This window comes from Gopherus evgoodei, chromosome 4 (genome assembly GCF_007399415.2).
Source record: "Gopherus evgoodei ecotype Sinaloan lineage chromosome 4, rGopEvg1_v1.p, whole genome shotgun sequence".
Lineage (NCBI taxonomy): Eukaryota > Metazoa > Chordata > Testudines > Testudinidae > Gopherus > Gopherus evgoodei.
Window position 1 is genome coordinate 153829755 of NC_044325.1, and position 24412 is coordinate 153854166.

Sequence of the window (24412 nt, forward strand, 5' to 3'; positions counted from 1 at the left end):
GATGTGCGTCTGCCCAAATGCTGCCAAAATTTGGTGGCAAAGCCTCTGGATGACACTGCTTGTCGGCATCGAGCGGTGACATCCAGGGGTGTCAGCACTGAAATGCCGCCGAATTTTGGTGGCATTTCGGCAGATGCTCGTCCTCCGGCCAGTACGCAGGTGCACTGAGAGGCCCCTCCGGGCACCATGGCACCTGCGGGCACTGCGTTGGGGACCCCTGACCTAGAGAGCCTCCTGAAGCACGATGATTGTTTTGATTTAAATGGACTTGAACTGTACGAAGAATTGAGTTGTTGCCACATGCAAAATCGATGATGGACATTGTACAGTTTATTCATACCAGCAAACTTGTTGACATATATCCTAACCTGTACATTGCCACTCGTATTCTACTGACAATTCCTGTAACAGGAGCATCAGGAGAACGGAGTTTCTCAAAACTAAAGCTCATTAAAAACTATCTCCACTCTACAATGAGTCAAGAACAGTTGACTGCACCTTCCTCTGCAGCGTGGGGCATGGGTCGCTTGCTGGTGGATTCTCTGCAGTTTGAGGTCTTCAAACCAGTTTTGAGGATTTCAATAACTCAGTCCTGGGTTAGGGGTTGTATAAAAGTGGATGGGTAGGGTTCTGTGGCCTGCCTTGTGCAGGAGGTCAGACTAGATGATCATATTGGTCCCTTCTGACCTATGAGTCTATGAGTCTATGAGACTGGTCTTGCTATTCTTGCAATCAAACAAGACATCACTTTGTCTTTGTCATACGATGACATTATTACTGATTTTGCAGCCAAAAAAGCCAGAACGATTGCTTTTAATTAAAACCAAATCTTTGTTTCAATATTTCTTCATGTAAATTTCCAATAAAATGGTGAAAAATTTAAAAAATTATATTATTTGCATCATTCTGTCAAATCAGATTTTTTTCTATAGTGCTACTTCTTTAGTGCTAGTCCATCAGCATGACAGTGGCTTAACTACGTTCAACTGGTTTTAATAACATGCCTGTGGCAAGTTTTCCAGTAGTGTAAGCTTATGTTTGTGTTGCTAAGAGCAAGACAGACACAGGGGCATCAGTTTAATAATCCCGCCTAGGGCACCATAAATCCTAAGGACGGCCCTGCTTGAGTCTGAGCCCACTGGAGTCGGAGAGACCAGGCTCCTTTACCAACAACTTCCTAAAGGTCTTGGGCCTAAGCCCTGATCACTTGGTGATGCTACCCTACCAACCAGCCCTCCTCCCAAGCGAGGCCTATCACAGATACGTAATGCTATTTACTTACCAAGAGTTCAGTGCATTGAGACCCATAGATAAAATCTGTGTCTGTGCTGGGGACCCTGGCTGCAGAGTCAGGGAGAAGTCTGTGCCCCAGGCAGTGGTAGGGGAAGGTTGCCCCAGACAGATGCTAAGGGGCAGTGTGAGGCTGCGGTGTCAGAGCCAGCCACAAGGGCAGGGCAGGAGCTGAGGGCTCTGGGGATGGGAGTTAGGAGCAAAACCAGCCAGAGAATGGAGATGGTGCTGCAGCGCCATTGCTTTCGGAAAATGAGCAGGGAACTGGGGTCTTTGATGGACTCTCCACCCAGGTTCAGCCTGAGCAGAGGCCAGGGGGAGGGGCATGGATGGAACCCCTATTGAAGACCCAGCTATGGCGATGATAGAGGATGTGCATAGTGGGGTGCATAAAGACCAGACAAGCACTGATTGACAGATTGAAGGACCAGAACCAGATTCCGGACCCTCACCACAATGGTTCCTGGGTGAAGAAGGAGAAGAACCAGAGCTGGACTCCTGAGTGCCATGGAATGGACTCTAGGCACAGTCGCTCCAGGAGGGACAGTTTCTTGCGATCATTTCCCTTCAAGCTCTTCAATGAGGAACTTGTGCTTGGCCTTCAGCACCTGGTAGAGCTGGTCCTTGCAGACCCGGTTCCAGCTCGGCATGAGCTCGTACAGCTTCCGCATCTTCTCCAGGTTGCTTCTCTCGGCTCGGATGCTCTGGTACTGCTCATTATCCAGCACAGTGCCACACAGCATGTCCAGGACCCCATCCACCATAGAGACCCGTTGAATCAGCTCTGCTCGGTGCCGGTCCACAAAATGTTCCCCTGCGGAGAAGACACCAGAAGGCAGTGAATTAATACAGCATCTCATGCTGTTTGCTTCCTTGGAGCACCTAAGCTTCGACCAGGATGCACGGGAACCCCTCCTCCATCTCTCCCCTGCCCTTCCCTGCTTCTTCTCCCCAGGAGGTTTGCCTGTTATAATCCAGAGATGTTGTACCTTGAGCCCCATATCTCACCTTCAGCACTGACTGAGCTTCCTATCTGTGCTCCAGGCTTGGAGTTAGCCACATCTTCTTGGAAGCCTGTAGGAGAAGACCAGAAGAAACCATTACAAAAGCCACTGATGCCTTTTGGGCTTGTAGGGAAACCACAAAGGAGAGGACCCACCAGCTTTCCGCAGCCACTAGAGGCTTCTCTCTCTGCAGTTTCAACATTCTACCACTTGAGGGAGCTTTTTCTGCAGGAAACAGGCTACCAGGGGCTGCGGCAACGCAGAGAGGGGCCTTTATTTCCCACGCATCCTTCACCATGCTACATTGTTCAGGCAAAGTGGCAGGTCTTAATAAGCCTTAACTCAAGCGCTCAGCGTCCTGACTCAGGTTCTCTGAGGTCAATGGGAAGTTTGTCCTCTCAAGGGCAGAGCACAGGAAACTGGATCTGACCAGATCAAAACCCATGTTATTTTTAACTTAACAAAAAATATAAGTGCCACTGATGAATCTCACCGGTTTGTAACCCCGTGACAATAGGCTCCAGGGCAGGGAAGGTGAAGAACAGGTTTCTCAGACAGTCCAGGAACAGCTGATGGGCCTGGTCCCCCTTGGCCAGCACCATATCAATCAGTGTAGCGACCCTCATCTCCGGATCCTCCAGCCGGTTCAGGGCGAGGTACTCTCCCTGCGTGAGGAGGAGGTGGGCGTCGGCAGCGCTGACCACAGTCTCTGCATCGCTCTGGAGGATTGTCGTTAACTCGCTTCTCAGCCACTGGATCACTTCCCAGGAGCCCCCACTCGACACCTTTGCTGGCCAGTCACCGTGCCTGGAATGGAATGGAAATACATCTGTACAAGAAGACAATTGTATGTGTGGTAGTTCCCTGCAGATATGCTGGTATCTAGGGATTTAATCACATAACGAGTAATTAGCCATGAAGTGAGGTCAGGAATTTAACAAGATTCACTAAGGGACTGGCCTTTTAGATAGATAACAAGAATATCCAGAGAGACAAGATGAGTGAGGTAATATCTTTAATTGGAGCAACTTCTGTTTGTAAAAAAGATAAGCTTTCGAGCCATAGAGAGCTCTTCAGGTCTTGTGAAGCTGAAGGCTTGTCTCTTTCATCAACAGAAGTTGGTCCAGTAAAAGATGTTACCTCATCCACCTTGTCTCTCTCATATCCTGAGACCAACAGGGCTACAACACCACTGCAATCAAGAATATCCAGTTATCATAACTGAGAACAATTTTGGAAGGGACACCAAACCCTGTGCTTCAGGACTTAAACTGATCTCTCACTATTACAGACCAGGATGAGACAGAAGGTTGTGGGTAGATTACTCTACATCTATTACTGCGGGTTCTTATGCTTTTCTCTGAAGCATCTGATACCAGCATGCTCAGAGACAGGACACTGGACTATGTGGACCTCAGGTCTGACCCCTTCTGGCAATTCCTGTATGGTGGAAAAAAATCACAGTTTTTTTAAATCCAACCTTAATATTTAACTTTTCCAGCTTTCCAAGAGAAATTTTACTTTTAGATACTCTGCTCATTCAGGGTTTCTACCCATCAAGAAATTGATAAATATTCATTCATAGATTTTAAGGTCAGAAAGAACAGTAATCAAGATCATCTAATCTGACCCCTGAATAACACAGGCCATAGAAAGTCCCTGGATTAATTCATATTTGAACTAGAGTGTTTGACCCTCTTACGCTTTATCTATCTAATGTACTTATCTGGCACCATCTCCATAGTATCTGAGTGCATTATAATCTTCAGTGTATTTATCCCCACACACTCCTGTGGTGCAGGGCAGGGCTATTTATCGCCATTGAACAGACGGGGAACTGAGGCACATAGAGGCTAAGTGATTGGCCCAAGGTCATGCAGAAAGTCTGTGGCAGAGCAGGGAATTGAGCCTGGCTCCATCCTTGCCATCCGTGCCCTGTGGCTGGACGCTGACACTCGACAAATGCAAACAGGAAGGGAAATGCAATGTTTTCTAACAGAAAAGGAAATTAACTCTTGGACCCTTATCTAGATGGCCAGCTGCTCTTTGGGGCAGGAAGTTGTCCCAGGTTTGTACAATCCTGAGTGCACTGGGCTTCTGGTCCATGACCAGATGATCAGGAACATTTTGACAAAATGTTTTTTTAATTGAAAAGTGATGATGTGACAGATCTGGCAATTTTCTGCACTGTCTCTGGGAGCATTTACTGGTCTAAGTTTATGTGGCGTTGTGGACCAGAGAACGTATGTAATTCCATGGGAGAGGCTAATCACAGCCCTGCCAGGAACTAAGAACAGTGTGTGTGTTGTGGAAAGGGGGGGAAGATGTCATAAACAGATAGCTAAGGGTTAATGTCTCTTTCACCAGGAGCACCTGACCAGAGGACCAATCAGGAAACCGGATTTTTTCAACTTTGGGTGCAGGGAATTGGTGTCTGAGGTCTTTGTTTTCTGCCTGCCTGCTTTCTCTGAGCTTTGGAGAAGTAGTTCTGTTTTCTAATCTTCTGTTTCTAAGTGTAAGGACAAAGAGATCAGATAGTAAGTTATATGGTTTCTTTTCTTTGGTATTTGCATGAATATAAGTGCTGGAGTGCTTTGATTTGTATTCTTTTTGAATAAGGCTGTTTATTCAATATTCTTTTAAGCAAACGACCCTGTGTTGTATCACCTTAATACAGAGAGACCATTTGTTGTATTTTTCTTTCTTTTTATATAAAGCTTTCTTTTAAGACCTGTTGGAGTTTTTCTTTACTTCAGGGAAATTGAGTCTGTACTCACCAGGGAATTGGTGGGAGGAAGAAATCAGGGGAGATCGGTGTGTGTTGAATTGGCTAGCCTGATTTTGCATTCCCTCTGGGGGAATAGGAAAGTCCTTTTTGTTCCAGGACCGGGAACGGAGAGGGGGAGTCACTCTGTTTGGATTCACAGAGCTTGTGTCTGTGTATCTCTCCAGGAGCACCTGGAGGGGGGGAAGGGAAAAAGGATTATTTCCCTTTGTTGTGAGACTCAAGGGATTTGGGTCTTGGGGTTCCCAGGGAAGGTTTTTTCAGTGGGACCAGAGTGCCCCAAAACACTCTAATTTTTTGGGTGGTGGCAGAAGGTACCAGATCCAAGCTGGTGACTAAGCTTGGAGGTTTTCATGCTAACCCCCATATTTTGGACGCTAAGGTCCAAATCTGGGACTAAGGTTATGATATGGTGTAGCAGTGGTGGGATATAGACAGAATCCAGAAGCCAGTAGGAATATTATATTTTTCTTTTCTCTGCTAAGGGCTTTTTAGTTGGTTTTAAAAGGGAACCAGAGAGAATTTTTTTTTCTCTGCTCTCTCTGGCAGTTTGTGGCTTGCATGTTAAGCAAGAAGTCGTTAAGGTGCTATCACGAGTCTTTTGTCACACAATAGCACTCCCATTGAGAGTCATACCAGCACTATATAAATGCAAATAAAGTGGTTTTTCAGGTTTACTTAACATTGAAGATTAGCTAAAGGCACTGTTGCTAGGCAGACTTCAGGAGGCAACAGAGAGCCTGCAGTTCAGAATATAACCACCGGAGGGCACCCCAACACAAGAAAACAGGAACCATGTCTACCAAGACAAAGATGGAGGCCGAAGAACAAATCAAAGAAGCTGAACACAGGCGACAACTGGAAAAAAGACAAAAAGAGGTGGAGCTGAAAGAAAAAGAAGAAAGCATCAAACTGGCAGCCTACCAAAGAGAACAGGCAGCCTTAGAGGCAGCACACAAAAGAAAACTAGAAGAAGAAGAGGTGGCCCACCGAAGGAAGCAAGCAGAAGAAGAGTTGGCCCACAGAAGGAAGCAAGAAGAAGAAGAGGTGGCCCACCGCCGAGAAATGGAAAAACAACAAAAAGAGAATGAAGAGAAGGAAAAACAGAGAAAACATGAACTGGAGTTGGCAAAAGCTGGGCTGCATGTGCCAGCCAACCCTAACAACCCGGCGCCAATTATTGCTCCACAGCACAGGAAATTTCCCACCTACAAGGCAGGTGATGACACCGAGGCCTTCTTGGAAAATTTTGAAAGAGCCTGTCTTGGGTACAGCATTCCCGAAGACCAGTACATGGTAGAATTAAGGCCACAACTCAGTGGACCTTTAGCAGAGGTGGCAGCTGAAATGCCTAAGCAGCAAATGAATGACTATAAACTTTTTCAAACCAAGGCCAGATACAGGATGGGGATAACCCCAGATCATGCCCGTCGGCGCTTCAGAACCCAAAAGTGGAAACCAGAGGTGTCATTTCCCAAACACGCCTACTACATTGCAAAAAACTATGAGGCCTGGATAACAGGAAACAACATTCAAACCTTGGAAGAACTGAACCTCCTCATACAAATGGAGCAGTTCTTGGATGGTGTTCCTGAAGACATCACACGGTACATACAAGATGGAAATCCCAAAGATATCGCTGAGGCGGGGGAGATTGGAGCCAAATGGATGGAACTGGCAGAAAGCAAGAAAGCTACTGTCAAGGGGAACGATTACCCCAGGGGGCACACAGACCATAAACCCTACAACCGAGGACAGCCAAAGACCCCACATACCACCCAAGTAAAGCCACAGATACCCTACCCTTCAACCTCACCAGTCTCCAGTAACTCACCTCGGTCCAGTGACCCATCAGATGGAAGATGCTTTAAGTGTAATGAACTGGGACATATCAAGGCCAACTATCCAAAGAACACCATGCGAGTGCAATTCATTACACCTCCATCACACCAAAGATCCCCAGGCCCGGATGCCTCTCAAATACCCTTGGAGCGAAGGGAAAATTTGAGAGTGGGCGGAAAGAAGGTTACTGCGTGGAGAGACACGGAGGCACAAGTGTCAGCTATCCACCAATCCTTCATTGACCCCAAATTCATCAACCCAAAGGCCAAAGTTACAATTTACCCCTTCATGTCACAAGCTGTAGACTTGCCTACTGCTCAACTGCCTGTCCAGTACAAAGGCTGGTCAGGAATGTGGACTTTTGCAGTCTATGACAATTATCCTATCCCCATGCTACTGGGAAAAGACTTGGCCAATCAGGTGAGGCGGGCCAAGAGAGTGGGAATGGTTACCCGTAGCCAAACCAGGCAAGCTTCCAGACCCATTCCTGTTCCTGAGCTGTCCACAGAGGCCCCGTCTGTGTTACCAGAGACCCAGACAGAGGTAGTGGACCCGGATTCCATGCCTACCACTGAAACAGCCATAGCATCTCCAGTCCCAGGCCCGGAACTGGAACAGCAACCAGCACCAGCAAGTGCAACCACATCTTCAAACTCAACGCCAGAGGGCGCCAGCGAGCCAGAACTGGCAGAAGCAACAGACAGCCATACCCAAAAGGCTCAGCCAGAGCCTGAAATACCCTCAGGTGCACCAGCGGAGAGCGGTTCACCAGCAACGGAAACAACCCCATCACCTACATCGCTTCCAGAGGGACCAAGCCCAAGTCCACAGTCTGAGGAAGAACTGGTGACCCCAGCCTCAAGGGAACAGTTCCAGACTGAGCAGGAAGCGGATGACAGCCTTCAGAAAGCTTGGGCGGCGGCACGAAGCACCCCACCGCCTCTCAGCTCTTCTAATCGATCCCGGTTTGTTATAGACCAAGGACTTTTATACAAGGAAATTCTTTCTGGTGGACACCGGGAAGAATGGCAGCCGCAAAAACAGTTGGTGGTTCCAACTAAGTACCGGGGGAAGCTCTTAAGCTTAGCCCATGATCATCCCAGTGGCCATGCTGGGGTGAACAGAACCAAGGACCGGTTGGGGAAGTCCTTCCACTGGGAGGGGATGGGCAAGGACGTTGCCAAGTATGTCCGGTCTTGTGAGGTATGCCAAAGAGTGGGAAAGCCTCAAGACCAGGTCAAGGCCCCTCTCCAGCCACTCCCCATAATTGAGGTCCCATTTCAGCGAGTAGCTGTGGATATTCTGGGCCCTTTCCCAAAAAAGACGCCCAGAGGAAAGCAGTACGTACTGACTTTAGTGGACTTTGCTACCCGATGGCCAGAAGCAGTAGCTCTAGGCAACACCAGGGCTAACACTGTGCCTGGCCCTAACAGACATCTTTGCCAGGGTAGGTTGGCCCTCTGACATCCTTACAGATTCAGGGTCTAATTTCCTGGCAGGGACCATGGAAAAACTGTGGGAAACTCATGGGGTGAATCACTTGGTTGCCACCCCGTACCACCATCAAACCAATGGCCTGGTGGAAAGGTTCAATGGAACTTTGGGGGCCATGATACGAAAATTCATCAACGAATTCTCCAATAATTGGGACCTAGTGTTGCAGCAGTTGCTGTTTGCCTACAGGGCTGTACCACATCCCAGTTTAGGGTTTTCACCATTTGAACTTGTGTATGGTCACGAGGTTAAGGGGCCATTACAGTTGGTGAAGCAGCAATGGGAGGGGTTTACGCCTTCTCCAGGAACTAACATTCTGGACTTTGTAAGCAACCTACAAAGCACCCTCCGACACTCTTTAGCCCTTGCTAGAGAGAATCTAAAGGATGCTCAGGAAGAGCAAAAGGCCTGGTATGACAGACATGCCAGAGAATGTTCCTTCACGGTAGGAGACCAGGTTATGGTCTTAAAGGTGCAACAGGCCCATAAGATGGAAGCATCATGGGAAGGGCCATTCACGGTCCAAGAGCGCCTGGGAGCTGTAAACTACCTCATAGCATTTCCCAATTTCTCACTAAAGCCTAAAGTGTACCATGTTAATTCTCTCAAGCCTTTCTATTCCGGAGACTTACAGGTTTGTCAGTTTACAGTCCAGGGAGATGATGCTGAGTGGCCTGACGGTGTCTACTACGACGGAAAAAAAGACGGTGGCGTGGAAGAGGTGAACCTCTCAACCACCCTGGAACGTCTGCAGCGGCAACAAATCAAGGAGCTGTGCACTAGCTTCGCCCCATTGTTCTCAGCCACCCCAGGACGGACTGAACGGGCATACCACTCCATTGATACAGGTAATGCTCACCCAATCAGAACCCCACCCTACCGAGTGTCTCCTCATGCCCAAGCTGCTATAGAACGGGAGATCCAGAACATGCTACAGATGGGTATAATCCGCTCATCTACCAGTGCATGGGCATCTCCAGTGGTTCTGGTACCCAAACCAGATGGGGAAATACGCTTTTGCGTGAACTACCGTAAGCTAAATGCTGTAACTCGTCCGGACAACTATCCAATGCCACGTACCGATGAGCTATTGGAAAAGTTGGGACGTGCCCAATTCATCTCTACAATAGACTTAACCAAGGGGTACTGGCAAGTACCGCTAGATGAACCTGCCAAGGAGAGGTCAGCATTCGTCACCCATGCGGGGGTGTATGAATTCAATGTCCTTCCTTTCGGCCTTCGAAATGCACCCGCCACCTTCCAGAGGCTGGTAGATGGTCTACTAGCTGGACTGGGAGAATTTGCAGTTGCCTACCTCGATGATGTGGCCATTTTTTCAGACTCCTGGCCCGAACACCTACTACACCTGGAAAAGGTCTTTGAGCGCATCAGGCAGGCAGGACTAACTGTTAAGGCCAAAAAGTGTCAAATAGGCCAAAACAGAGTGACTTACCTGGGGCACCAGGTGGGTCGAGGAACCATAAACCCCCTACAGGCCAAGGTGGATGCTATCCAAAAGTGGCCTGTACCAAGGTCAAAGAAACAGGTCCAATCCTTCTTAGGCTTGGCCGGATACTACAGGCGATTTGTACCACACTACAGCCAAATCGCTGCCCCACTGACCGACCTAACCAAAAAGACCCAGCCAAATGCCGTTAAGTGGACTGATGAGTGTCAAAAAGCCTTTACCCAGCTTAAGGCAACGCTCATGTCTGACCCTGTGCTCAGGGCCCCGAACTTTGACAAGCCATTCCTAGTAACCACGAATGCATCTGAGCGTGGTATAGGAGCAGTGCTCATGCAGGAAGCAACAGATCACAACTTCCATCCTGTCGTGTTTCTCAGCAAGAAACTGTCTGAGAGGGAAAGTCACTGGTCAGTCAGTGAAAAGGAATGCTATGCCATTGTGTACGCCCTGGAAAAGCTACGCCCATATGTTTGGGGACGGCGGTTCCAACTACAAACTGACCATGCTGCACTAAAGTGGCTTCATACTGCCAAGGGGAACAACAAGAAACTTCTTCGTTGAAGTTTAGCTCTCCAAAATTTTGATTTTGAAATTCAACACATCACAGGAGCTTCTAACAAAGTTGCTGATGCACTCTCCCGTGAGAGTTTCCCAGAATCCAGTAGTTAAAAAGTGTTCTTAAAATGTAAAAGTCTGTTAATTATATACTTAGTAGTATATGTAAAGGTGCATGTGTTGTAGTAATCTGTTTATTTTCAAGTTCTAGAAGGAAATCGCCGCCAGTGAGCTTCCCCACTGTCTGCAATTTGGGGGGCGTGTCATAAACAGATAGCTAAGGGTTAATGTCTCTTTCACCAGGAGCACCTGACCAGAGGACCAATCAGGAAACCGGATTTTTTCAACTTTGGGTGGAGGGAAGTTTGTGTCTGAGGTCTTTGTTTTCTGGCTGCCTGCTTTCTCTGAGCTTTGGAGAAGTAGTTCTGTTTTCTAATCTTCTGTTTCTAAGTGTAAGGACAAAGAGATCAGATAGTAAGTTATATGGTTTCTTTTCTTTGGTATTTGCATGAATATAAGTGCTGGAGTGCTTTGATTTGTATTCTTTTTGAATAAGGCTGTTTATTCAATATTCTTTTAAGCAATTGACCCTGTATTGTATCATCTTAATACAGAGAGACCATTTGTATTTTTTCTTTCTTTTTTTTATAAAGCTTTCTTTTAAGACCTGTTGGAGTTTTTCTTTACTTCAGGGAAATTGAGTCTGTACTCACCAGGGAATTGGTGGGAGGAAGAAATCAGGGGAGATCGGTGTGTGTTGAATTGGCTAGCCTGATTTTGCATTCCCTCTGGGGGAATAGGAAAGTTCTTTTTGTTCCAGGACCGGGAACGGAGAGGGGGAGTCACTCTGTTTGGATTCACAGAGCTTGTGTCTGTGTATCTCTCCAGGAGCACCTGGAGGGGGGAAGGGAAAAAGGATTATTTGTTGTGAGACTCAAGGGATTTGGGTCTTGGGGTCCCCAGGGAAGGTTTTTCAGGGGGACCAGAGTGCCCCAAAACACTCTAATTTTTTGGGTGGTGGCAGCAAGTACCAGGTCCAAGCTGGTAACTAAGCTTGGAGGTTTTCATGCTAACCCCCATATTTTGGACGCTAAGGTCCAAATCTGGGACTAAGGTTATAACACCTGCTCCTGCTCCCCTTGTGCCTGGATGGCTGGAGAGAACAGCAGCCTGCAGAGCTGAGCTGCCCCAGTGCCCCCAGGCACACCCCTGACCCCATCCCCCCCACGGCCCTGACCCCCAGCTCCGAGCCTAGTCCTTCTGAGCTGGAAACCCCCTCGACCTCGTCCCCCCACAGCCCTTACCCCCAGCTCGGAGCCCAGTCCCTCTGAGCTGGAAACCCCCTGACCTCATCCCCCCAACAGCCCTGACCCCCAGCTCTGAGCCCAGCCCCTCTGAACTGGAAATCCCCTCGACCCCATCCCCCCCACATCCCTGACCCCCAGCTCCGAGCCCAGCCCCTCTGAGCTGGAAACCCCCTCGAGCCCATCCCCCCCACAGCCCTGACCCGCAGCTCTGAGCCCAGCCCTTCTGAGCTGGACACCCCTCGACCCTATCTCCCCACATCTCTGAGTCCAGCCCCTGTGAGATGGGCACCCCTGAACCCAGAGCCCATCTCCCCACCCAGCCGTGGGCAACAACAGCACCATCCCCAGGCAACGACAGCCCATTGGTACCAACTATCACAATCACCCAGCAACTGCCCATTATGTAATTGCAAATGTATACAGACCATTACAGCTTTTAATGTTTTTAAATAATGTATTTAGTTTATTTTCAAATTATTACAAGTTAATTTTTGAATGTATTTCACTAGTTATTTTTTACATTTCCTAATACATGTTACTATAGTATTGCAAATGTTTTAGGGAAGGGGACCCCGATTTTGCTTTGCCCAAGGCCCCCTGAGTCCTCTGGGTGGCCCTGTCTGAGTTTTAAGCTCTGCTGCTGTGTTTTGCCTGCAACAGGCAGACCTAAGCCTGTGAGTGACTGTCATAAACAGATAGCTAAGGGTTAATGTCTCTTTCACCTGAAGCACCTGACCAGAGGACCAATCAGAAAACCGGATTTTTTCAACTCTGGGTGGAGGGAAGATTGTGTCTGAGTCTTTGTTTCTGTCTGCCTGCTTTCTCTGAGCTTTGGAGAAGTAGTTTCTACTTTCTAGTCTTCTGTTTCTAAGTGTAAGGACAAAGAGATCAGATAGTAAGTTATATGGTTTCTTTTCTTTGGTAGTTGCATGAATATAAGTGCTGGAGTGCTTTGATTTGTATTCTTTTTGAATAAGGCTGTTTATTCAATATTCTTTTAAGCAATTGACCCTGTATTTCGTCACCTTAATACAGAGAGACCATTTGTATGTATTTTTCTTTCTTTTTATATAAAGCTTTCTTTTAAGACCTGTTGGAGTTTTTCTTTACTTCAGGGAAATTGAGTCTGTACTCACCAGGGAAGTGGTGGGAGGAAGAAATCAGGGGGAGAACTGTGTGTGTTGAATTTGCTAGCCTGATTTTGCATTTCCTCTGGGTGAAGAGGAAAGTGCTGTTTGTTTCCAGGACTGGGAACGGAGAGGGGGAGTCACTCTGTTTGGATTCACAGAGCTTGTGTCTGTGTATCTCTCCAGGAGCACCTGGAGGGGGGAAGGGAAAAAGGATTATTTCCCTTTGTTGTGAGACTCAAGGGATTTGGATCTTGGGGTCCCCAGGGAAGGTTTTTCAGGGGGACCAGAGTGCCCCAAAACACTCTAATTTTTTGGGTGGTGGCAGCAAGTACCAGGTCCAAGCTGGTAACTAAGCTTGGAGGTTTTCATGCTAACCCCCATATTTTGGACGCTAAGGTACAAATCTGGGACTAAGGTTATGACATGAGTAGCAGTGGTTGGGATATAGACAGAATCCAGAAGCCAGTAGGAATATTATATTTTTCTCTTCTCTGCTAAGGGCTTTTTAGCAGAGAGAAACAGTTTGGTTTTAAAAGGAAACCAGAGAGAATTTTTTTTCTGCTCTCTCTGGCAGTTTGTGGCTTGCATGTTAAGCAAGAAGTCGTTAAGGTGCTATCACGAGTCTTTTGTCACACAATAGCACTCCCATTGAGAGTCATACCAGCACTATATACATGCAAATAAAGTGGTTTTTCAGGTTTATTTAACATTGAAGATTAGCTAAAGGCACTGTTGCTAGGCAGACTTCAGGAGGCAACAGAGAACCTGCAGTTCAGAATATAACCACCGGAGGGCACCCCAACACAAGAAAACAGGAATCATGACTTCTAATGCAAAAATTGAGGCCTTTGAAGAGCAATTCAAAGAAGCTGAACACAGGCGACAAATGGAGATGAAAGAAAGAGAAGAACAAATCAAAGAGGCAGCACACAAAAGAAAACTAGAAGAAGAAGAAGTGGCCCACCGAAGGAAACAAGCAGAAGAAGAGTTGGCCCACAGAAGGAAGCACGAAGAAGAAGAGGCGGCCCACCGCCGAGACATGGAAAAACAACAAAAAGAAAATGAAGAGAAGGAAAAACAGAGAAAACATGAACATGACAGTGACCCCATAGCAACTGCCTGAAGAAGTGCTTGGAGGAATCATGCAGAAGGAACGTGATATTTGTTTGAGTTCTCTCCTCATGGAGGCTGTGCTCCACTTGGTGCAGGACAGCAGTCTCAGCAGGACTCTAGGCCCAGCACCTTGCCTCAGTTTGTAGACTTGTACTGCACCCATCACCGGGCTCAGTCTGACACCGTTACCCCTCACCAGTGCCCAAGAAGCAGTCAAAAAAGTTGGATGGACTGGTTAGGTTAGTTGTCATGCTGTTGCTTGGCCAGTGTAGAAACCACTGAATGCGCAGTATTCCTCTATGATATTCTGTCCTGAGCAAAATTGGCATGTTATGAGGTAGTGCCTGTGAGGGACAGGTGTCTGTTTATGTATCCAGCCATCATGTCTTAGGTCTTCTGCGGGGGGAGCTTTTCCATCCTGCTTTCATTGGTGACATCTGTGATGCTCTGGTAGACATCTATGAAGACAATACTCTGCCAGGATCATCTGGCAATACATCACGAGTTGATGCAAAGGCTCTTACAAAAGCCATTTCTAGTTTCAAGTTTCTTGTTTCTCTTGTTTTGTGGTACGACATATTGTTTGAGATCAACATAACTAGCAAACAACTTCAGGCAAAAGAATTTGATAGATGTGATGCCATTAATCAACTTGGAGAAACCAAGAAGTTTCTTGTGGGCCGCAGAAGTGACGCAGCCTTTGAGAAATCATTGGTAGATGCAGGTGAACTTGCGGAGGAGTTGGATGTACCGGCACTTTTTGAACCAGATCCGATCCGTATTAGAAAGAAGAGGAAGCAGTTCACATATGAAGCAGATGACAAACCTATTTATGATCCGAAAGAAAAATTCAAAGTGAACTTTTACTTTGCAGTCACTGACACAGCAATACATTTGGTTGAAGAAAGATTCACAATGATGCAGCCAATTAGTTCAGTATTTGGCTTCATATATGATGTTTAGAGTTTGCAAAATAAAACACCAAAGCAAATTATGGAACATTGCTTGAATCTGGAGAAAGCTTTGCAACATGGTGAATCCAAGGATATTGATGCCTTTGACTTGTGCAGTGAATTGCAAACTATTGCAAGACGAGTCCAAAGGAGTTCATTACCGCAAGATGTATTGAACTTCATATGGGAAAATAAGCTAACAGATAGTGTCCCTAACACAGTTATTGCTCTTCGCATCCTCTTGACTCTCCCAGTTTCTGTGGCCAGTGGTGAGCGAAGCTTCTAAAAGCTCAAGTTGATAAAAACATACATGCGAACATCAATGTTGCAACAAAGACTTGTTGGGCTATCTGCCTTGTCAATAGAACATGACATTGCTCACAGCATTGACTTGGAGGAACTTGTTTCTAAATTTGCTAAACTTAAAGCGCAGAAACATAAATTCTAAATTATAACATGTTACTCTGTGACCGTGTATTGTGTATAATGTATGTGATTTGGGGGAGGGGGAGCGCAAGATGGAAGTTTCGCCTAGGGCACAAAATATCCTTGCACCGGCCCTGGCGGTTTGCATATTGTGAGTTACGTGATTCACGCCAAAAACCTTTGGAGTAATCCCTCCCAATGCAAACAAACAATCTTTGAGAAGGGGGAGAGCTGCCTCCATCTATTTCTCCTCAAGCTGTTCAACCAGGTATCTGTGTTTGTCCTTCAGCGCCTGGTAGAGCTTTTCTTTGCAGCCTGAATTCCAGCTCGGGACCAGCTCGTACAGCTTCCGCATCTTGTCTGGGTTGGTTCTCTCAGCTCTGATACTCTGGTATTGTTCAGTATCCAGAACGACGTCATGCAGTGAATCCAGGATGCTGTCCACTGCAGTCACCCGCTTAATCAGCTGTTCTCGGTGTTGGTCAACAAAATGTGTATCTGAGTGGAAGAGAGAGAATGAATTGGGGTGCATTCGCATGTTTGCTAACATAAATCTTTACATTTCCCTAGTGAGTTTCATCTCAGCACTTGGCAGTCTGGATACAGAGGGATTGCTCACCCTGTGCCCGAATGCAGCCACCTCTGGGGCAGCAATGCTGAACAACATGTGGACAAGACTTTAATAGGGATTTCTCCACCTGATTTCTTTGCTTCAGAAAGGAGAAATCAGCCTGTTTGAGAGAATAACTGGATTTAGAAACTGGCATTTGCAGCTCTGTGAATCCCTACTCACCTATTTGCATCTTAATGGATGAAACAGAAGGTGCCAGGTCCTCTGGAAGAAAAAGGGGAAAAGGGAGTCAGCAGGTGTTTACTTTTCACTAATATGTCACGTGGTACCATTTTACACTTGATTGGCTTGAGAGGCACTGAGGACTCCATTTTACACCAGAGTCACTGAGATCAGAATCGGACCATGACTCCACTTGATGTGCGTGGAGTTTCTGAGATCAAAATCTGGGCTGAGCTCTATCCCTGAGGATCCCTCTCGTACAGAGTCCCCAGTTTTCAGAGAAAGGGAAGTGCAGAAGCTGCTAAGTCTGAACTTGGAAGACTTCACTCCACATTGAGGTGGCCTAAAGATATGAATACACAGCTCCCCATCCTCTAGTGCAGAGGTCCCCAAACTGTGGGGTGCAACCCCCTAGAGGGGCATGGAGCAACATTTGGGGGGCATGCAGAGGGGAAGGAGTGCCAGCCACCACAAGAGGCATGGAGGGAGTACCAGCCAGGTATCCAGCCCCACTCCACCCCCAGCCTCACTTCTCCCCCAGCCCCAGTCCTGCTCTGGGTCCAGGCCCAGCTCAGCTCTCACTACCTCTCCACCCACAGACTAGCTCCACCTCTAGCCCCAGCTTCTTCCTCATCCCCAGTTCTGCTCCAGCTCTGCCTAGCCCGAGCTCTGCTGCTGAGGAAGCCTTGGCTGTGCAATAATGAAGGGAGGGCACGGACAGATTCAGTTACTAATAAGACGGGGAGGTGACTGAAAAAGTTTGAGCACCACTGCTGTAGGATAACCAGATTTCCCAATTTTATAGCAACAGTCTCGATATTCAGGGCTTTGTCTTATATATGACAGTGCACCAACTAGTGTGTTTTGTGCTCTCATGCTCTCTGCTGGTAGGAATCAGATCTGCTCAAGTGTGTATCATGCTGGGCCCTGATAGCCAAGTTGTGAGTACTTATATTGCATGGGGGCAGTTCTATTAACCAAATGGATTATGTTCTTCCCAGAGTTCTGCTCTGCTCACCCATGCTAAGTTTGTCATAACCTTAGTCCCAGATTTGGACCTTAGCGTCCAAAATATGGGGGTTAGCATGAAAACCTCCAAGCTTAGTTACCAGCTTGGACCTGGTACTTGCTGCCACCACCCAAAAAATTAGAGTGTTTTGGGGCACTCTGGTCCCCCTGAAAAACCTTCCCTGGGGACCCCAAGACCCAAATCCCTTGAGTCTCACAACAAAGGGAAATAATCCTTTTTCCCTTCCCCCCTCCAGGTGCTCCTGGAGAGATACATAGACACAAGCTCTGTGAAACTACACAGAGTGACTCCCCCTCTCTGTTCCCAGTCCTGGAAACAAAAAGTACTTTCCTCTTCACCCAGAGGGAATGCAAAATCAGGCTAGCAAATCCAACACACACAGATTTCCCCCTTGATTTCTTCCTCTCACCAATTCCCTGGTGAGTACAGACTCAATTTTCCTGAAATTTCCCAGTAAAGAAAACTTCAACAGGTCTTAAAAGAAAGCTTTATATAAAAAGAAAGAAAAATACATACAAATGGTCTCTCTGTATTAAGGTGACACAATACAGGGTCAATTGCTTAAAAGAATATTGAATAAACAGCCTTATTCAAAAAGAATACAAATCAAAGCACTCCAGCACTTATATTCATGCAAATACCAAAGAAAAGAAACCATATAACTTACTATCTGATCTCTTTGTCCTTACACTTAGAAACAGAAGATTAGAAAACAGAACTACTTCTCCAAAGCTCAGAGAAAGCAGGCAGACAGAAAACAAAGACTCAGACACAAAATTCCCTCCACCCAAAGTTGAAAAAATCCGGTTTCCTGATTGGTCCTCTGGTCAGGTGCTTCAGGTGAAAGAGACATTAACCCTTAGCTATCTGTTTATGACAAAGTTGTGTCTCCCACAATACCTTGTAACAAGTGTTTGGCAAAAACTAAGAGAGAACTTGTCAAAGGCAAGATACATTTGTTCTATATCCTAGTGCAAGCTTAGCAGGTGCTTTCATGGACAAGGGTTTAAAATGTGTTCAAACCAAGATATGGGAAAGTTACAGGGAAGTTTAAAGACAAAGCTGGCACAAACTAGTGGGTTAAACGTAATCTTTTGGTGAAATAAGCAGTGCCTTTCACTTATAAACAACCATAATATAACTGTGACCAAGATGGGGTTGTAGCTTTGAAGTAAACCCACTGTGTAAGGTCAACCCTGTGCGATCGCTTCCCAAAAGGCTATGTATGACTTCTTTTGTGGACTGAATGGTCTTTAGACAATAAATACTTGGCTAAGCTGGGTTATTTGGGCTCTTGAATATTTTTCATAACGAACCACAAGTGTAGGCCAACAATTGTCTATACATTTAGCAACAGTCCTATGCACTTTACAGCTACAAGGGATTCTTCTTCATTCCTGGGGTTGCCCACCGCAGAGGGTGAGTGCTATATCCCTGCGGTCACCGTGCAATTCCAGGTGTTCACAGTTTGCAGCAGCAGGACACCAGTGAACCTGTCTTCAGCCACAGATTTAGGGCAATAATCTTTAGTTCTTCACCTCGCTGCCTCTCCCACCTAATTGCCAGTCTCCTCACACACTTCCTGCCTCAGTGTGCACTGAAGGTATGTGCCAGCCATCATAAGAGGTGTTGGTTAGGGGCTGCCTACACAAATATCTCCCCCTGCCAGACTGAGCCTACCTGGTCTGATAACAGCCTCCCAGATTGGCGTCCCATCCGTTTTTTCCACCAGGCTGAGCTCCAGCTCCTTCTTCACATCTATGGTGTGGACCTCTGTGAATGGTTGTAAAGCTTCTGCAGGTTTATCCAAAAATGGCAGTTCCTGCAGGAAAACCAAGGGCTATATTAGGGGTGACCCCCTGTGACACTCAACATCCTACACCCACCATAGTGATTTGGTTATGATATGGTTGTAATATAATTATGTTGTATCTTGTACAATGTATATCATGTGAGGTGTCATTGGAAAACTTATGGCTTGCTGAATATGATTATCCTATTTGTATGCATGTATCATTTTTGTATCTGAAGTTATGAATATTGTCTATGCATCTGTATTTCAAATGTGTTTGCTCATGGGTAGCAGGCACATTGTGAATGGACTATCCAAAGTTAATGGTTCACCAGCAAAGACAAGAAAAGCTTGGCCTCATCTGATAAGCTTTCCCGTGGATGCTTCAGGCAATGTCTAAGTAATGGCTGCCACGACTCTTAGAAGGGCATGTGACTAGATCAGGTGATACTAAACTCCTTCTTGTGCTTGTATTTTTCCACTAAATGTGCTGGAAACTTTGCTTGGGACAATGGAAATTCCCTCCACATGGAAGAAGCAATAAAAGGCAGAAGCGACATCATCACTTGGCCTCACTTCCCCTATGACACAACACCTGGAAACGCCTTAGGAACAAAGACTGAACTGAGGAAGGGGGGTTCCCAGGCAGGAAAGAAGGAACTGCCTGTGGATGGAAGCTTAGCGAACTGTTTATACTATCTAATAAGGGGAGACACTGCTTGATTCAAATCTTACCCAGGATAGAGAACTTAGATTGCAGTTTTGTTTTATTCCTTATGGTTATCTACTTCCCCCTGTGGGTCCAGGGACAGAATAAGGCCCACTGCTCCTCCTGTGCCTCGCAAGAGGAGATTAAAAGGGGGCTGCCTGGAGAGGGATGGGCTCTGCTGGGTTAGAAATTTGCCCAAGACACACCATATGATGAGCAAGTCAACCAGACTGGTCACAGCCCTAGTTAATAATGACTGCGCCATCCATCTCCCAGCAGTTTGGACGTGACAAGTATACTACTGGTGTAACCCCAACAAAGAGGATCCGTTGAAGAGATAACATCACCATAGCCACATGGAATGTAAAGACATAGAGACAAATAGAAAGACTGAAGGAACTCATGTATGAAATGGAACAATACACCTGGCACCTCCTAAGAATCTCTGAAGTCAGAGATGGAAGAACTTTGGAGAGATAATAACAGAAGAAGGCCATGTACTCTATCACAGTGGAGAAGACAAACATATCAACAGCGCAGGATTTCTTGTGCATAAAGATATCAAGAATTCAGTATCAGAATGCTGCCTAATATCCAGCAGGCTTATCTCCATCCATCTAAAGGCAGTCCTGTTTAATATCACAACGGTACAAGTCTATGCCCCTACCATAGACTATGACAATGAGCAAATTGAAGAAGATTTTTACAACCAACGTGAAGATATCATTGATAAGGTACACAAGAAAGATATCCTGATTGTACAAGGACACTGGAATGCTAAAGTGGGTACTGATGCACGGGCAGATTAGCAAGCTTAATGTGGCCCTTTCTGTAATGTAGTAACCAATGAGAGAGGAGTGAGAATTTTGGCGTTTGCCAGTTATAACAATCTGGTTCTTGCAAACACATTAGGAGCACGTAAAACATCCAGATGCTGAACGTGACATGCACCTGATGGTTGACACCACAGCCAGATTGACTACATTATGGTGCAAAACCGATTTCATTCTGGGATCAACAAACCTAAAATAAGGAGCTTCCCCCATGCTGATACTGGAAGTGATCACAACCTTCTGATGTTAAACTTCAGCTGCAGCTAAGGAAAATCGTCAGGCCAAAGTTCACCAGAATTAAGTTTGACTTAGAAAGATTCAGAGACTGAAGCATTGCAAAGTCATTCCAAGCAATGATCAGTGGAAATTTTGTCCCATTGCTTGCTTCAGAGGAAGATGTAGAAACAATGACCAGCAATTTCAATGCTGTAATAAATGAGGCAGCAATGGACATCCTTTGGAAACATGGTAAGACGACAAAATCTTGGGTCACAAATGAAATACTGCAAATGTGTGACATCAGAAGAGAACTCAAGCGAGACAAGAATAGCACCAAGGGAGCTGATAAATACAGAGCAATCAGCAGAAAGATCAAGAAAGGAATGAAGGTGGCCAAGGAGATGTGGATAAACAAAAACAATGCTCTAAAATTGAAGAGTGTATCAATAATAAAAATAGCAAACTAGCCTTCCAGGTTGTAAAAGATCTGACAAAGGAAAGATGGACCAAAGTGGCTGAGGAAAAGCATTCATGGAACTGCAGCTTTGTGTTTTCTGGCCTGTGTGAATGCTGGTGTAAGTGCAGGACCAGGAGTGGTCCGCAGCTTGTCACAGTAGCACAGTGTCAGAGGGAGCCCAGGCTGATAAGACAGAGGGCTCAGTGGTATCCCAGTTCCAGGTTGCATGCTGGGGGGCGTGGGAGGATGGGACACTCATCATGCTCATCCTCCTCCACCCCAAGTAAGCAGGGCTGAAAAAGGGGGCGAGGCATGTTAGTCAGAGCTGATCAGAGAAGACTGTTGCTTCAACAAAACATTCTCCAGCCAGCCCCCAACTCCGTGAATATGTTTGCAAATGTTCAGCAGCTATAACATGGAACCAGCTGGCAGTCTGTGCATTATTCACTGAGTGTCTGACACCACTGTTCAGTACTTGGTCTTAGTGATTGATTACATCAGCAGTATAATTTTAATACTATGCACTTGTCAGTCCTCGTTCCTTCCATGGATCCCAAAGCTCTTTAGTAAGCAGGACAAGTATCATTATCCCCATTTTACAGATGGGAAAACTGAGTCACACAGCCAGATAGAGTGGACAGAACCAAAACATCCTGATGCCCAGGACTCTGCTTTATCCACTGTAACCTCTCCCTCCACTCCTGGCCACACAGTGACCCTAGTGCTGTGATGGGGCATTGGGGCCGGCACTGACTGCGAGGGGAGTGCGTCCCCTACCCTGTTCCCTGCAGCACAGTATCCCCCTAGCTCCGTGCTGGGGCACAGCAGTCAGCACTGACTCCAGAGAAGAGTGTCCCTTGTTGAGCACCCAGCCCCACTCCCTGCAGCACAGGCACCCTCATGCCATACTGGAGCATTGGGGTCAGCACTGATTCAGAGAGTGCTTTGCCCAGATTCCTGCATCCCAGTGCTCCAGAACTCTATGTTCACTTCCATAATTTCACTCACCTTGGGTGTTACTGTTATCTCCGATGGACTGGACACAATGTAGAACGAGCCAAAGCACAAGGGTTTAGCAGTGAAATGAGACTTAGACACAAACCATGACTGGCACTCCTTTTCATAGTCCTTCACTGCCTGTGAAACATAAGCAGTGTCACGTCTGGGAGATACAAAAAGAAAACACTGCAGAGGCACCTCAGCTAGAGCTGTCAGGTTCCTGGTTCCCCAGTTGTATGTCCCGTAATCTAGAATACCTGGCTTCTTCCTTGGGCTCTTCCAACACACTACCAGTTGTCCAGCTCTGGATGGAGCAATGAGTCCCAGGTCTACTCTCCCTAGAGTCATAGAATATCAGGGTTGGAAGGGACCTCAGGAGGTATGTAGTCCAACCCTCTGCTCAAAGCAGGACCAGTTCCCAACTAAATCATCCCAGCCAGGGCTTTGTCAAGCCTGACCTTAAAAACCTCTAAGGAAGGAGATTCCACCATCTCCCTAGGTAACCCAGTCCAGTGCTTCACCTCCTGCTAGTGAAAAAGTTTTTCCTAATATCCAACCTAAACCTCCCTCACTGCAACTTGAGACCATTACTCCTTGTTCTGTCATCTGGTACCACTGAGAACAGTCTAGATCCATTCTCTTTGGAACCCCCTTTCAGGTAGTTGAAAGCAGCTATCAAATCCCCCCTCATTTTTCTCTTCTGCAGACGAAACAATCCCAGTTCCCTCAGCTTCTCCCCATAAGTCATGTGCTCCAGTCCCCTAATCATTTTTGTTGCCCTCCGCTGGACTCTTTCCAATTTTTCCACATCCTTCTTGTAGTGTAGGGCCCAAAACGGGACACAGTACTCCAGATGAGGCCTCACCAATGTCGAATAGAGGGGAATGATCACGTCCCTCGATCTGCTGGCAATGCCCCTACTAATACAGCCTAAAATGCCGTTAGCCTTCTTGGCAACAAGGACACACTGTTGACTCATATCCAGCTTCTTATCCACTGTAACCCCTAGGTCCTTTTCTGCAGAACTGCTGCCTAGCCAGTCGGTCCCTAGTCTGTAACAGTGAATGGGATTCTTCTGTCCTAAGTGCAGGACTCTGCACTTGTCCTTGTTGAACCTCATCAGGTTTCTTTTGGTCCAGTCCTCTATTTGTCTAGGTCCCTCTGTATTCTATCCCTACCGTCCAGCGTATCTACCACTCCTCCCAGTTTAGTATCATCTGCAAACTTGCTGAGAGTGCAGCCCACGCTATCCTCCAGATCTTTAATGAAGATATTGAACAAAACTGATGATGGCGTATATGCTATCAATGCCCCTCTGCTATGTACATCGGCCATACTGGACAGTCTCTACGGAAAAGGATAAATGGACACAAATCAGACAGTAGGAATGGCAATATACAAACATCTGTAGGAGAGCACTTCAACCTCCCTGGCCACACTATAGCAGACCTTAAGGTGGCCATCCTGCAGCAAAAAAACTTCAGGACCAGACTTCAAAGAGAAACTGCTGAGCTTCAGTTCATCTGCAAATTTGACACCATCAGCTCAGGATTGAACAAAGACTATGAATGGCTTGCCAACTACAGAACCAGTTTCTCCTCTCTTGGTTTTCACACCTCAACTGCTAGAACAAGGCCTCATCCTCCCTGATTGAACTGACCTCATTATCTCTAGCTTGCTTGCTAGCATATATATACCTGCCCCTGGATATTTCCACCACATGCATCTGAAGAAGTGGGTATTCACCCACGAAAGCTTATGCTCCAAAACGTCTGTTAGTCTATAAGGTGCCACAGGATTCTTTGCTGCTTTTACAGATCCAGACTAACACGGCTACCCCTCTGATACTACAACATACCTGAAGAAACCCTTCTTGTTTCTCTTAACAACTCTTGCTAGCTGCAACTCCAAGAGTGATTTGGCCTTCCTGATTTCACTCCTGCATGCCTGGGCAATATTTTTATACTCCTCCCTGGTCCAAGCTTCCACTTCTCGTAAGCTTCTTTTTGGTATTTAAGATCAGCAAGGATTTCACTGTTAAGCCAAGCTGGTCACCTGCCATATTTACTATTCTTTCTACACATTGGGATGGTTTGTTCCTCAATAAGGATTCTTTAAAATACAGCCAGCTCTCCTGGACTCCTTTCCCCCTCATGTTATTTTCCCAGGGGATCCTGCCCATCAGTTCCCTGAGGGAGTCAAAGTCTGCTTTT

The 24412-nt window shown here is 46.5% G+C and overlaps 2 protein-coding genes across 2 annotated transcripts in view; both read right to left on the minus strand.

Annotated features, from left to right (window-relative positions):
• Positions 1-1057: 1057 nt before the first annotated feature.
• On the minus strand, positions 1058-4036 carry LOC115651308 (apoptosis-associated speck-like protein containing a CARD). The gene is made up of 4 exons (XM_030562243.1): positions 4017-4036; positions 2788-3101; positions 2299-2364; positions 1058-2104 (listed from the first exon to the last, which is right to left on the minus strand). The coding sequence occupies exons 1-4, from the start codon at positions 4034-4036 to the stop codon at positions 1848-1850; spliced, it is 657 nt and encodes a 218-aa protein (XP_030418103.1). The 3' UTR covers positions 1058-1847.
• An 11402-nt stretch (positions 4037-15438) lies between these two features.
• Positions 15439-24412, minus strand: part of LOC115651398 — a 67394-nt gene continuing 58420 nt past the window's right edge. Inside the window, exons 18-21 of the mRNA XM_030562348.1 lie at positions 22209-22337; positions 18871-19012; positions 16161-16202; positions 15439-15865 (exon numbers count right to left, since the gene is read on the minus strand). Of these exons, the coding sequence (XP_030418208.1) occupies positions 15609-15865; positions 16161-16202; positions 18871-19012; positions 22209-22337 (570 nt within the window). The 3' untranslated portion in view covers positions 15439-15608. The remainder of the gene's footprint in view (positions 15866-16160; positions 16203-18870; positions 19013-22208; positions 22338-24412) is intronic.

Coding starts and splice junctions, on each gene's coding strand:
- LOC115651308 (XM_030562243.1), bottom strand. CDS start 4,036: ATGGAGATGGTGCCAGATAA. Junction 3,102..4,016: donor ATGGAGATGGTGCCAGATAA/GTACATTAGATA, acceptor ATTCCATTCCAG/GCACGGTGACTGGCCAGCAA. Junction 2,105..2,298: donor AAGCTCAGTCAGTGCTGAAG/GTGAGATATGGG, acceptor TCTTCTCCGCAG/GGGAACATTTTGTGGACCGG.